The sequence below is a fragment of the Calidris pugnax genome, unplaced genomic scaffold (assembly GCF_001431845.1).
Source record: "Calidris pugnax isolate Ruff unplaced genomic scaffold, ASM143184v1 scaffold145, whole genome shotgun sequence".
Taxonomy (NCBI): domain Eukaryota; kingdom Metazoa; phylum Chordata; class Aves; order Charadriiformes; family Scolopacidae; genus Calidris; species Calidris pugnax.
Window position 1 is genome coordinate 826,355 of NW_015090939.1, and position 15,074 is coordinate 841,428.

General features: G+C 45.4%; 1 protein-coding gene across 1 annotated transcript in view; it reads left to right on the plus strand.

Annotated features, from left to right (window-relative positions):
* Positions 1-399: 399 nt before the first annotated feature.
* APLP2 (amyloid beta (A4) precursor-like protein 2) overlaps positions 400-15,074 on the plus strand; it is a 54,060-nt gene continuing 39,385 nt past the window's right edge. Inside the window, exon 1 of the mRNA XM_014951826.1 lies at positions 400-547. Within this exon, the coding sequence (XP_014807312.1) occupies positions 467-547 (81 nt within the window). The 5' untranslated portion in view covers positions 400-466. The remainder of the gene's footprint in view (positions 548-15,074) is intronic.

A 15,074-nucleotide genomic window follows, 5' to 3' on the forward strand; every position in this document is an offset into this window, starting at 1 on the left:
AGCCCTACCACCCTTTAGGCTCCTCGACCTTTCAGGCGGAGGGTTAATTTCTGCAATTGCTTTACAATAAAAGAGGGGTGGAAAATCCCCCTGGGGTGTTTCCCTTCAGGGCCTCCCCGCCGCCTCAGCCCTCAGCTGTGGCCGCCATTTCCCGGCGGGCGAGGGAGGAGGGACCTCGGCCCCCCCGTGGGCGGGGCATCCTGCGCTGCGCCTCCTCCTATTGGCTGGCAGCGGGGAAGGGAGGCGCGGCTCCCTCACCCAGCCGTCCTTACTCACCCGGGGGCGGGACAAATGGTCCTCATCGGCGCGGCGATTGGTCGCCAGCCGGGGCGTTGCGTGACGTCGCTCCCCCGCCCGGCCGCCATAGGGCAGAGTGGGCGGGGAGGGGCGGGGCTTGGCGAGGCGGCTCCCCAGGCGGCCGCCGAGGCCGCAGTAGCGCTTGGGCGGCGGCGGAGGCGGAACGACCATGGGCTCCGCGCTGCGCTTCCCCCTCCTGCTCCTCCTGGGGCTGGCCGGCCCCGCCGCCACGCTCGCCGGATACATCGAGGTGGGTTAGGGGGCTGTGGGGCGACCGTTGAGGGGCTCCTGAGGCGGCGGTTGGGGGCGCGCGGGGCGGCCGTTGGGGGCTCGGCAGCACCCGCCGCCCTTCTCCCCCTCAGGGCGGCTGAGGCGGCGGGTGCGGCCCCGCTGCCCCCCCCCACCCCCCCCCGCATTGTCTGAAGGTGGTGGAGAGGCGGGTGGGGGGTGTCAAATAGGACCGGTGGGACTTTTTTTGGCCGTTTTAGGGTGGTTTTTTGGTTGGTTTTTTGCTTTTTTCGCTTCCCTTCCCGCCTCACGCGGCGTTATCGCCCGGGCTCAGCCGGCGGCGGGGCTGAGGGGGTGAGGGAGGGGGGTGTGCGGGGTGTGGGGGTGTCTGTGTCCGCATGGAGGGACCTGGAGCCTCGACCAGCTTCTCCCAGACCTTCTCGGGTTAATCGGGGGTGGGTTGGCCTTTTCCTTCTGTTTTCTGGAAGAAAAACCTCCAACCTGATACCGCCGGGCTCTTACATGGCATGTTTTAGCAGCTTCATTTCACTGGGATGCTTAGGGTTGGTTTTGAGGGTTTTTGGGTTCCTATTTTTTCCTTTTTTTGAGTGGTGACCTCTGCATTCTTGGCACGGCAGCAAGAGCCGTGAGCTTGAGATTGGTCTAGAAGCTCAGGAGGGTATTAGAGGGCAATTTCGTAGGGAAAAGCCTCGCTTAAACGAATCCATTTGGTCGCTATCCGCTTGATAGATCCCGAATAAATCTTCTGGTTTGGAATGTTCCCTTATCTTTCGGAGGGGATGCTTCAGCCAAGTGTAAAGGGCATTAATTTAATATAGAAATGGCTTAGACGCCGCAGTTTGTATATACACACACGCACACACCTATAAGAATATATATTATATTTGTATCTCCATGCATGAAAGTAATTGGAGGGGGAAATCCTGACTTTATCCCTAAAAATAAAAACTTTATGCAACCTGGCTATCTAAAGGACGAGACGGTTAGGGAAAAAAATCTTTTTGCCATGTAAAAACTTTACGCTATAACCTACCTATGGGAGTGAAACAGCAAAACAAAGAGCAAAGTACAGGCTGAGCTTCAGACATAAATGGAGTTTAATCATCTACGCCTGGATGTTGTTTTGGAAACGCGAAAGAGCTGCGTCCGTCTTGTTTATGTCCTGGGTTATTTAAGGGATGAATAGAGAACAGGCTTGTGGCTACCTGGGAATAGCATGATCTGACAGTTCACAGTTAAATTTAACAAGCTCGGTTAAGCAGAACATCTACCTCGGTGCAAAAAATCTGAAGCCTGAAGCTGGTGGTAATTATTAATTGGCAATAAGCTTGGTTCTTTAATATTTTTAATATACCTTGTGTGAGATTAGTGCTGGAATGAGCAAAAATCATTGACTAGCCTCTTGAGGAGTGATATTCTCCTTACTCTGTAGCCTAAATATTCCCTAAATTGATGGAATGTGGCGATAATTGTTTTTGGAGATACTTGTGGGGAGGTTATCCTGCAGGAAAGGTAATTTGGGGCTCTGTAGGGCTGCTCCAAAGGGAGCCTGGCGTTGGCTAGCTGAGGTCACTTGGCATTGCCCCCCTGGCAGGGGCCAGTCCTGGTTAAATCTGATCTCTTCCACCTGTTTGGAAACTCCTTCGGTCACTTCCTCTGCTGTATCCGAGACAAATTCAGCTGCTATGCACATCCCTTCTGGAAATTAACAGACAGGCCAGCTTGGAAAACCAAATCCAGCTGTAATTTCATTCCAAATCCTCGTGTCTGTGTGAAGAAGTGGATCCCAGGATGGGCAAAGGGTTTGGCACGGAGGGGATGGAGGCAGCGTCACACCTGGGTGCCCCAGGAGGGGCTGGTGACCCCGGAGAAGGGGGGTGTTTCATCTTTGAAAAGGATGGAAATGAAACCCTTCCCAGAGGGTGGTTTTCCAGGCTGCTGGTTGGCTCCCAGTTTGGGTACTGGTGCCGGCGTGGGGTTATGCCACTGCAGCAGCCTGTCCTCGCCGCCTCCTCCATCTGCTCAGCCCTTCCTCTGGCAGGATCTGCATCCTCTGGAGGCCACCTTAATCCACTGACGTGAAATGTCAACGGTGACATTTTATTTTTAATTCTTATTTTTTGCTGCCTCCTCTCCCGACATCTTCGCCGGGGGGACTGCAGCTCTCCGGTCTCTATTGCTCAAGAACAGCCTCTCCCTGCAGAGCTTAGGAAACGAAATGGTTACTCTTCTTGGCTTTTATACTCTGAATTTTACTCGGTGCTGTCAGGTAACGTGATGAAAAATATGCAACAGCTTGATTTATATTTTTAACAATAAAGAGGATGCTTGAAAGCCTGGTGGATTTTAGGAGAATACGTAGCAATGTCTGCAATTATTAGTTCAGTTGGATTGGCACAGTCCCATTAGTTGGATTTTCTTTCGCTTGATTATCTTACAGTCCCTGTCCCTAGAACACCCACTAATCTTCTTATCAACTACAATTTGTTTTTCTTTCTTTCCTTCGCAGAGGAGTGGGAGTGGCAGATATTTGTTGGATTGTTTTTTTTTTTAATTATTGGTATGTGAACCTTTGAATAGGGCGTTCCCAGGGGCCTGTTGGTGGTGACAGTCAGTCTCCCCTTCAGATCCTCCTCTGGTGATGGCAGATAACCTTTGACAACCTCTTTTCCATATGAATTTAAATAGAAGGGTTTAGAGAAATCATCAATACCTGCTAATTAATGGTTGTTTTTTTTCCATAGTAGTAGGTGTCCTGGGCTTGTGTCTGAATTCAGTGCTGTGTTTTGCTTGCGAAGTCCCCGAGAACTTCAAATAGGACGCTGATGCCAAGTGGAAAAAGAAAATAAATCTATTCTAATTTAATCTCCAGTCCGATGATAAACTACTTCTGCTGTGCCCTCAAGGCCTTTAAAGATGCAAAGTTTCTTTTTTACCACTTGACCTTTTTGTATAATCCAATCTGAGGCGATGCAGACTCGATACTGCTTTTTTTTAATCGCGTTTGGTTTTAGTGGTCTTTTTCCAAAGCTATCTGCAATGCTGACAGCTGTTACCTGGCTGTTCAAATCACCAGGATTTGGGGTGAGAAAACCCAATGGTGTGTTTTACAGCAGAATTGTGCTTTTTGTGGTATTATTTTGGTATTGTAGGCTTTAATTCTCACCGACAAAAATATCAGTCTTGTGCCATTTCTGCAGACCTTAGGGACTTGTAATTGCCTGCTGCATTGAACAAAGAACTCCACCTAGGGGAAATTTCCACTTCTGTGTCCAAATCCTGAGCAGAAACAGCTCAGGAAAATTCCAGTCCTGAGCCTGTGGCCTTCAGTTTTCTTTCAGTTCCTAAAACTCCACTTGCCAGTAAGTGTTAGGAAATGAGCTTCCCTATGAAAGCGAGGATACGCGATGCCTCTTCTGAGCCTCAAGAAAAGCTTTGCTGGGTGGGACCTTTATTATTTTATTTTTTTAATTACACACTGCTCCTCCTTCAGCACCTTGTGGAGGAGGGATTAATGCCCTGCCTTCCAGTCCCAGCTGGATGCTGCTCTTAAAAAACTCTACTTTTCGGTTATCTGTGTGTCTTTTGGAGACTCCATCTCCTAAACATCACTTATTCCAACTGTACCATCTGCTTCTACAAATACACTTAAACCATTTCTGTGTTTTTTGGTTGAAAATATAAGAGAAATACGCTGTCCCTTTCTTGTTAGAACAACAAAGTCCTTACCTCTGCTTCTAAGCTGGGGCCTTTCAGATTCTTCTCATTAACTACTTAGGTTCTCTAAATTGACGTAATCCTTTAGATGCTCTCACTCTACTTATGGGCAGTAAAACTTAGTGTCATTGATTTTTAGTTCGTGCAGTCAGCACCTCTGAAACATGTTGTTAATTTAAGATAATGCTCACTCTTAATCGGAAAGCTTCAAATACTTATAATGCCCTAAAAACCATTCTGCTAAGGCTTCCAGTTCGGAACTCTACTTGAACTTGCAAGATTGCTCCTTTTTTCTCCCAAAAAGTGTTACCTACACCCCTGTTCTGATTTCTCTACCAGCAGTGAGTTTGTCACGGGGAAATGGAATATTCTATCATGAGTTTTCCCTTATTGTATACCTTAAATGGAGTCCTTGGGGCACTCGGGACTATATTAATTTTATACTTTCCATTTCAATATTTTCATTTTCAGCTTTTCGCTCCAGGTGCCAATAAGTCTGAGGCTTGTCAGGAGAGGAAATGGATTGACAGCATTGTGCAAAGTCTCAAAGTAATTCTTATATATCTATATTTGTCAAATGCTTACTGATGTGAATTCTAAAGCAGTAAGAAAGAAGATGTGAGTGGAGTAAATAGTCGTTTTTTGGTTGTTTTTCTCTTTATCATGGATTGACCAAAGTCAATCCAATACTTATTTTTTTCATTCTATTTATTTTGGTGGCTCCTCAGTGGATACTGTAGGCTAAAAGGTGACTTTAACATGTTACTCCTGGTGTGTAAATAGGGCAGGTTGTACTTCAGATTGGGTGTTGTCGGGGAAAGAAAAATCACTTCTGAGAGGGAGTGCACAGGGAAATGTGCATTTCAGGAGAAATAGTTTGGCTGCAGGTTTGTTTTGGTTTCTTTTAGAGTAATTTCCTAACTTTAGGTTTGTATTTCTTTTAATACATGAATTCCTGCAGATGTGAGCAGGGATATACTCCACATGTAGATCTCCTATCATGGGTCACATGGAACTGTCAGAGTTGGAAGGGACCTTCTAGAGATCCCCCAGTCCAACTCCCCTGTCAAAGCAGGGTTGCCCAGAGCACATCACTCAGGATCCCATCCAGGTGGGGCTTGAAGATCTCCAGAGAAGGGGACTCCACACCCTCCCTGGGCAGCCTGTCCCAGGGCTCTGCCACCCTCACCCCAAAGAAGTTCTTCCTCACATTGGAGTGGAACTTCCCATGGTCCAGCTTGTGCCCGTTGCCCCTCGTCCTGTCCCTGGGAACCACTGAGAAGAGTCTGGCTCCATCCTCCTTCAACCCACCCTTTAGTCCCTTGTCAGCATTGAGAAGGTCTCCCCTCAGCCTTCTCTTCTCCAGACTAAAGAGCCCCAGCTCTCTCAGCCTTTCCTCATCAGGGAGATGCTCCAATCCCTCCATCATCTCTGTTGCCCTACGCTGGACTCTCTCCAGCAGTTCCCTGTCTCTCTTGAACTGGGGAGCCCAGAATTGGTCCCAGTGCTCCAGATGGGGCCCTGGACACAGGATTCCAGTTGTGGCCTCCCCAGTGCAGAGCAGAGGGGGAGAATGACCTCCCTCCACCTCCTGGCCACACTCTTCCCTACACAGCCCAGGATCCCATTGGCCTCTTGGCCACAAGGGCCCATTGCTGGCTCCTGGACAATTTAGTATCTACCAGGACCCCCAGATCCTTCTCCTCAGAACTGCTTTCCAGCAGGTCCACCCCTCACCTCTATTGGTGCATGGGGTTCTTCCTCCCCAGGTGCAGGACCCTACACTTGCCCTTGCATGTGAATAACGGGCTTTTTTTAACTGTTCAGCACTAGATTTAATACCTTCACCCCCATCTGCCTACTCAGTTGGAGTTTAATATATGTATTTCTGACTGTGTTCTACTACTTCCCTGTGAGAACATGGAAAATCCACATAGAAAAGAAGAAATAGAAAGTCAAATTCACCTTCTGGCACGGCTTGTGAGTGGTTGATGGGTTGGGAATTGGAATGGGCTTCTTTGGTTGATGTTTAAAACGCGAAATTTCATCTTTATATACATTTGTAAAAGTTTTCCAACTTTGGGAATGGATGATCAAAATACTAATGTTCTGCAAATGGTGTTAAACTAATCTTTCTAGCAGGACAACAACATAGCCTGCTTGGCTTTGTGTAATGAGATGTCCACCTGATGAGAAAGGCCTGGGGCTAAGCTGCTTACCAGGGTTGGTTTGAACTATTCCACTGAAGGGTTTGTATATAGCCAGTCAGGGAAAGAACATGTTCCCTATTTTTGAGAGTTTGACCCATAGATGCATTAAATTGAGTTACAAATTTTTGTTCTGTCAGCCATGGTGATGTTCTTGTACAAGATTATACATTGCAAACCTTCCTTTTTGGTTTATGTATATTTTTAGCAGCATGGTAGTCACTCTTAACTAGTCTGCAGAGCCAAGTGTTGCTGCTCTCCATGACATTTGATGTTTTAGTTCACTTTCCACTTTCACTGGCCACAATGGAAAGTGAAATCACGTGTGGGCTCTCTGTGTTTGGGGAGGGAACTGATGGATGAGGCATGGTCCAGAAAGTCTTTTGTTTTCTGTGACGGGCTGCTCTGGTTCCTGAACACGTATGGGTGTAGTCCTTCATCTCTTTTAGAGATGGAGACTTGAGCTTTACTGGCCAAACTGGTTTGGGAGGACCACTGCTGCTGTTTTTGGGCTACCACAGTGTTGGGGTGCTGACTGCAAGGATAATGGCTTCACTTGAGATGGTTGCTTGTTTTTCCCCTGCAGATTTGTTTCCAAAGATGACTCTGACATTCCTTGCAGCAACACCTTTTAGCAGTGCTTTGGGGGAAGTCTTAGCTCTCAAGTCTGCTGACCTACAGAGTCTAATTTAATCTGCTTTGTGGGTGCCTTTCTGGGGAATTCCTCTCCTGAACCTCTAAAAGTGTCACCAGTTACTTCAACTCCTAGGATTTCCTACAGGGATGAGCAGTGGGGCAGGCTCCTGTGGCTGTCAAACCCTTCTGTGATGAAGTGGGGTCTGAACTTGTTATTCCACGCGGCGCCTGAGCTTCACAGAAGTTCACAGAGAAGATGAAATCAATAACTGTTTGGCTGGGATGGCTTTTCTGTGCTTTGAGATTAAACTGAAAATCGTTATGAAATGATGACTTTGAGTTCGGGTTTTTCAAGTCACCGAAGATGAAGGGCATGAATTAGATGCAGCCTGAAAAAAAAAAACCCAAAACCCAAAAAAGCCCCAAAAAACCCATTTCTTTCCCAGTTGTCTCAGTAGAGGTTTGTGTGTCTCAGCACTGAGTCACCACCCGTGACTTCACCTCCTTCACCTCCACATCCAGACTGATAATACCTGGTGTAATGCAGAGGTGCAGCAGGGAGGGTAACGGTGCTCCACCACTCAAATTGCAGGCTTTGGCTCGGTGACAGGGCTGCATTTAAGTCATTTCAGATAGTTAAGTTTCTCTCTAACAAAATTACAACACTCAAAGGTGTATTTTGATTCAGGTCAAGGACAGAGAGAGAGAGGAAGACAAATAGACTGCTGGGCCGTGGTACCTTACTGTTACAGTAGGTTGATAATTGGTGACGTTTCCATTTAAGAGTAGCTAATTATCATCTCCTTCCTGAAGTCTGTGTTTAACCTTGAAGGTTCCCTCACTCATTTAGGTCCTTTCTCCTCCACCAAACCTTTGCTGCTGAGGTTCTATTTTCCAATCAATATGTTCTGATGTTGGTCCGTGTGCTGTGCTTTGGGGGGAGGGTTTAGTTTGGTTTTTTTAATTCTTGCATTCCAGAGGGTTTTATTATTCTGTTAACTCTCTGCTATAAGAGAGGCTTGCATTTTCTCACACAGCTGCTGTGCTCGGGTTCTTTAATCTGCCACCTCAAAGCACTAAAATAGTCAGTGAGGAGAGCTCAGAAAAGGTCTTCTGATGATGCTGTTGCAAAGATGAAACAGCACTTTGGTAAAAGTGCTTGGTATTTTCCCGGAGTTGCCCTGTGCTAACTTCAGTACTTAAATCAACAAACATTTGCATTTTTCATCTTTTCTTTAAAGGCTCTTAACGTTATTTTTAGCTCCAGCTCTCTGCCAAAAGCTTTGTCCTTTTTCCTTTTGGATTTTGGGTTGATGAATCCCCCTAGTTATGATGTCACTGCGTGGTGTGAAGTGACAGCAACAAAAAAGAAAAATCTTGCCCATACCATCTGTTCCAATAAACATTATGCACTCCCCTTGGATTCCAAGAGGATTTGGATTGCATATTCCCAACAGAAGCTGGGCTCTGCTTAGAGGGATGGTAACCTCCATCCAGCACAAAGCTTTTAATCACCAAATTCTCTATATGCTTTTGGACTCGGCGTGACACTTTGCCAGATCTAAGTTAAGTATTAAGGTGGTTTTTTTGGGTTTTTTTTTTTTTAATCGGTGTTTAATCTTTTCCCATTCATATCAGGACTAGTAACTTGCCAAAAAATGGTCCTAGAAGACTCTGCATGAATTAGTCTAATTCTCTAATACCAAACTCTGGTTGACTTCTTATGCTGGTAGCCTTACAATAATTGTGGCCTGAAATAGAGAGGGGCAGATTTGCTTTAATCTGCTAAGTATTCCTCTCAAAAGATTAAATGCAAAATGTTGATTCCAACCTGTGGTTTTGAGTTCCCAGCCAGTCTATCGGCATCCCAACGTGAGCTTTTCTCTGCATAATTTATCAAAGCTCTTGCTGAAGAAATTGAATTTGATGTCTGCTTCGTTTTACGCAGCGAGATCACGGCGGCGTTTGGAAACCCTAAAGAATGAAAGAGTGTCAGGATCCAAGCTAAGCACATTAGCCTGTGGAACGGTCTTGGCCAAAGATTAATTCTCAAGAGGAGGGTATGGTGGTGCCTCTCAAAAAAAAAAAATAAAAAGGGAAGTGAGGAATTGAGGGGGCACGTTATCATGGAAACCAGTTATTGCTCTTGAATGGAGCGGGACGCCATTTGGATTGCTGGAATACAATTAAGTGCTTCTTGAGTTGCAGGGTTTCAAATAACTGCTTGGTTTCCAGAGTCTTTCAGTAGAGCCTCGTAGCATCCAGCCCTGGAGAAGGTTTATTTTCTTGGTAACCAGCCAAAGAATTTGGGCTTTTGTGTTTGTGACGTATCGGTGTATACGTCAGCCTGCCATACAGAATCTTAGGGGTTGGAAGGGACCTCTGAGATCATCGAGTCCAAAACATGGTGCTGTGGCTTTCCTTGGGTAAGAGCCCCCCCCCAGAAAAGGCTGAGGGAATTCTTGATAGGGGCTGTGGGATGAAATTAGGATATTCCTGTGGATGTGGGAAGCCTGAGCATCGTGTCGCAGCAGGAGAGACTCGCCGGAGGCTTGAAAAACAGGGGTGGTGGGGGGGAAAGTGTTCCTGCCCCCGTCGCTCTTGATAAATGCTGTCTTGTTGAAATTGCATCAATACTTGCTCTGCAACAAAGCCAGTCACTATGTGGATGTGCTGTTTAGGGCAACAGCCGCTTTCTCGGAAGCAATTTCCCAATAACAAAGGCAGGAGATGAATGGGCTGCCAGAGCCCAGGCTTGATGCAATGTCAGATCTTGTGCTGCTGTAGCCCTGCAGCTGGCTTCATGGGCTGGATCACAGCTTGTGATTTCTTTAGGTCCTTCACCTTCTGCCTACGTGCTTATGCTTTTGGTTTTATGGGTCTTTTGATTGTACACGTGTACAAAATATAGTTGTGTTTGTGAATAAGAGCTTACACTGAGCTCAAATCCGTTATCTATGCTTGGATCCATAGTACTATGTTTTATGCAGAGTGTTGTAGATAAATTAATCCTTCATTTGAAATGCTTGCATCTTGCTTCAGAATGTCTTCATTTCTCAGGTTAAGAGCCAAAGAGATAAACATCAACCCAACTGATGGCCTTGAAGTCCTTTTGCCTTCTCTCCCTGTCCACCAACAACGTGGCTCCAAGGAAGACCGAGGAGAAGGGCTGGATTCCTACAGTGGCAGGGCTGTTAGGATGGCAGGAAATTCTTTCAAATTTGATTAAATGTAAAATCCACAGTCCAGACAAAAGGCATTTTGAAGTTGAGGCTGAAATTCCTAGGATGGGATGGATTTGTTGCGCTCCATTCTGTTGAGCAAGCTTTTGCAACTGGCTTCACATGGGAATTAGTGTGATGAGAAGAATAGTTTTCAAAGTATAACCGTATGGGGGGGTTTCCACAGGGCATCTATAGCATGTTAATTCCCTTTTTCAGTGCACGGCACTGACCAGAATGTGTCATTGTAGTCCTTTTGTAATAGATGCTGATGGATTTCCAGAGCATTACTGTTGTGAAACAACCAGTATCACACTTCTTAGTCGTGCAAAAGCTAATCTGCTTGCTCCAGAGAAGAATATTTACAGAATCATAGCTAGTGTCACACTTCTTAGTCGTGCAAAAGCTAAACTGCTCCAGAGAAGAATATTTACAGAATCATAGAATGGTTTGAGTGAGAAGGAATCTTAAAGATCATCAAGTTCCACCCCCCCTGCCCTGGGCAGGGACACCTCCCACCACACCAGGTTGCTCCATTTGAGTGAGAAGGGACCTTAAGATTGTCTTGTTCCACCCCATGCCCTGGGCAGGGACACCTCCCACCACACCAGGTTGCTCCAAGCCCCCTCCAACTTGGCCTTGAACCCCTCCAGGGATGGGGCAGCCACAGCTTCTAGTCCAGGCTCTCACCACCCTCACAGCAAACAAGTTCTTCCCCACATCTCATCTCCATCTCCCCTCTTTCAGTGTCCAACCCTTCCCCCTCCTCCTAGGGCTCCCCTCCCTGATCCAGAGTCCCTCCCCAGCTTTCCTGGAGCCCCTTGAGGGACTGGAAGGGGCTCCAAGGTCTCCCTGGAGCCTTCTCTTCTCCAGGCTGAACCCCCCCAACTCTCCCAGTCCGTCCTCCCAGCATCTTCATGGCCTCTTCTGGCCCCGCTTCAACAGGTCCACGTCTGCTATTGAGAAGATACAGATCCATGTCCTATATTGTGGAGATACCCACAGAATTTTGGGCTGCCAGCTCCGTCTATACTGTAGAAGAGAAGAGAGGAGCAGTGTTTTCTAAATCTAAATGGCCTTTTGCTTGAGGCGAAAGCAAAGATGCCTTCCCTTCATTTGCCTCTCTGTCCTTGGTTTCAATTTGCCTTTTCACAGTTCCTGTCGCTGTCTTTAAAGATTTTTTTGCAAAAAGTTAAATCGTTATTCGCCGTTATGTAAGTGGCTGATAGCTTTACTCAGGCTGTTCTGCTATTCTATTTAATAGTCTGTGATTATTAAATTTATTTTGATCATATAACTGAGGGCATACCAAACATTTAGCTACAGCTGGCAGCGAAATTAACTGTCTGAAATGGGTTTAATGCGCACAGCTGTTTGTAGCTAAACTTTCAGCAGCTCTTCCCCTGGTGTTGACTTTGAGATGTGCTCCCACTTACATAGTTACTCATTTATTTATTTTTCTTTAAAAGGGTGCTGCTGACCTGCCTGTAATCTGCTCCTCATGCCCTAACAGGAGGCTGGTAGATTTTTCCTGTTCGTAGCATCTAGCTTTAAATACTCCAGATCAAGTCAAGCAGAGGCTTTTTGTTTTGTATTATTTGCCTTGGAATGAGTTCTGTGCTTTACAATATCTCTTCAAATACATCTCTGAGCAGCTTCCATCTAATAACATGGATCTACATCACATCTCGGATGACGTTCTTCAGTGATGAAGAGGATTAAAGTAGTCGTTAAGCTGCAAAACACACCACATGTCATGTAAAGTCCAAAATAAAGATAAGGGGCAGGCTGAACGTGCTGGAGTGGTACAAGCTGTTGGGAGGCAGCAGGATGTGAACATCTTCAACTCCTGCCAAATTTCAACTGCTCTTACTGCTGAAAGATGGGGCTGGGAAGACATGGAAACATTTTTTTCCTCTCCTGTGTGTGGATGGATGGCTGGTCCCTGCTGCAACACCTCAGCTCCTCCTCCTCAAAACCCTGTGCTTTGCAGTGTTTGTTAGGATAATTCCTGTAACTAACTTTTGAAACAAATAGTGGCCTCAAAGCAGAGGACTGTTCTGATTAATCCTGTCTCTGGAGTAATATTCTTATCCTTATTCTTATGGATAGGTATAACTTTAAAAATACAGACTGCCTCCAATGAAATCCTGTGACTGGATAATCCATTTGTCTTTGCTTTAGAATTGCCACACAGCCTTGATCCACATGAATTCACTCTGTGCCCCTTACCTAACCTGTTTTCCTCCTCAAACTGGTGTAACAATCAGATACAAGAAATCTCAGTGCCATATTCCCAGAGTTTCCTAAATGTTCCTATCCTCGTTACACAAATTAAACCAGTACTGGTCTCCCTGCTGTCTGGGCTGGGGATCGTGCAGGGAGAGGCAGCCTCAAAGATAATTAAGACGTAGTCTGTTAAGGAGCTCATTTGGGCTCTCAATGATTGGGGGGGTTTTTTTAGCTGTCTGAAATAAGGATATGAGAATGAGAGACGTTTCTAGCTGTCTCGTGCTTTTGCATCATCAAGCTGAAGTTTCGACGTGGCTTTTTGATATTCCCAGAGTTTCCTAAATGTTCCTATCCTCGTTACACAAATTAAACCAGTACTGGTCTCCCTGCTGTCTGGGCTGGGGATCGTGCAGGGAGAGGCAGCCTCAAAGATAATTAAGACGTAGTCTGTTAAGGAGCTCATTTGGGCTCTCAATGATTGGGGGGGTTTTTTTAGCTGTCTGAAATAAGGATATGAGAATGAGAGACGTTTCTGGCTGTCTCGTGCTTTTGCATCATCAAGCTGAAGTTTCGACGTGGCTTTTTTGGGTGCTGCATATATTCCATAGGGCATAAATCTGCATATATTGCATAGGGCTAATCCACAGTTCGACGTGGCTTTTCGGGTGCTGTATTTCACTGAATTTCACTGAATGTTTAGAGTTGGAAGGGACCATAGAGATCATCTAGTCCAACTCCCCTGCTGAAGCAGGATTGCCTAGAGCTTGTCAGAGCATGTTACTCAGGAGCATCCAGGCGGGTTTTGAAAATCTCCAAAGAAGGGGACTCCACAACCTCCCTGGGCAGCCTGTTCCAGGGCTCCGTCACCCTCACCGTGAAGAAGTTTCTCCTCATATTTGAGTATATATTCCATAGGGCATAAATCTGCATATATTGCATAGGGCTAATCCACAACAGGGATTTGGCAGATTCTGGTGAGGTTAATATTTGTAGCTGAGCTGTGTCCACAGCCATGTTTCTGAATTTAAAAAAAAAATGCACATTTGTGGGCCATGAAGTCAATGAGTGAAAAACAAAACCACCGCTCCCTGGGGTTAGAACTTTACGCGCCATTTTCATCCTTTGACTTTGCAAAAGCTCTATTGAAACTACTCAGCCCATGGCTAGGAAAATGGTGAGTGGCCTTATTGCATCAATACACACATCGATCTGCCCCCCAATCGCTGTCCCAGTGATGGGATTTACATGTTAAGTCAGCATTTCCATTGCTGTCTGGGTCAAGGAAAGCAAAACTTGCTTGTGAAGGCTCTCCATTTATTTCTTTTTCACTCAAGCCTCTATCACGTTGGACAAGAACATCTGAGCAGGCAAAAAAAAAGCTTCTCCAAGAAGTAAATAGTCTTCCCCTTCTCCTGTCTGATAGCCTTTTCCAAACAGGAAAATAAAGAATTTGTTTGGAATCCTTGTGTTCAAAACAACATGTCGTGAAGGTTTTTTTTAGTGTTTCTCCAGCTCAAGGATACCAAGTCTTTAGGCAAATGTTATCAAAAATAGTTTGCTGCTAAGATGGCCAGCCTGGAGAAAGGGTTTGAAAAAGAAAATAAAATAGTAGCACTTTTCAGAGACCTCGAAGAGGAGTTTCTGTTGAGGTGATGGAAGTTCTCAGTGTATGTGGCCTCTTTCAGACATAACTACATTGTCTAAAACTGCTCTACCTGTTCTTTTTCAAAGAGCAATTTCCCTTCCTGTTGCAGAACAGGCAGGTTTTGCTTCCAGGTTTATAATAAAGCTTTCAACTCGTGATGGTTTTGTGCTGCAAAGCCCTTACAGAAGAGTCATATTTCTTAAAACTCGTCCAAGACCTGCCCATTGGGTGGCTGCAGTGTGGAACTTCTTCTGCCAATCTGATATTCAATTGTAGTTCAGCTAAGTAGACAGAAAAGAAGAAAGCTGGTTTCTGTCACCCACCTTGAAATATTCCAGAAAATGATTAAGGAAGCAAGGAAATAAATATTAGTATACACAGAGTTCATTCTTCCCACTGAAACCCAGAAGAAATTGCTAATGAGTTGAAATTTCATTTTGTCAAAGATAAACATCAGTTTTCCCTGAACTGATAAATAAAATAAACAAATTATTTTATACTGAGAAATAAAATTATTTTATTTCCATGTGATGCTGCACAATCTGATACAGCTCTATAGAACTGAAGAGCTGGAAGATTCAACTTAAGAAAATCAGGTGTGATTGTACAACATGCCAAGCCAGTTAAATGTGATGCACTGAGAGCCCTGAAATATTTGAGGTTCTAGACTCCCTTCTCTTGATCTAGTTTTACTTTCTGGATCAGCAAAATCAATAAAGGGGATCTCAACCCAGCCAGCTTTAGCCTGTGCTATAAATTACCACTTAATTTTCTAATAGCATTAAGCAGTTACTCTAAGTAGAGATCTGTTGCTTCTCTTAAAGGGACTCTTTAATTCGTCCATTAGAGTTTCGGTGTGCCAGCCTAACT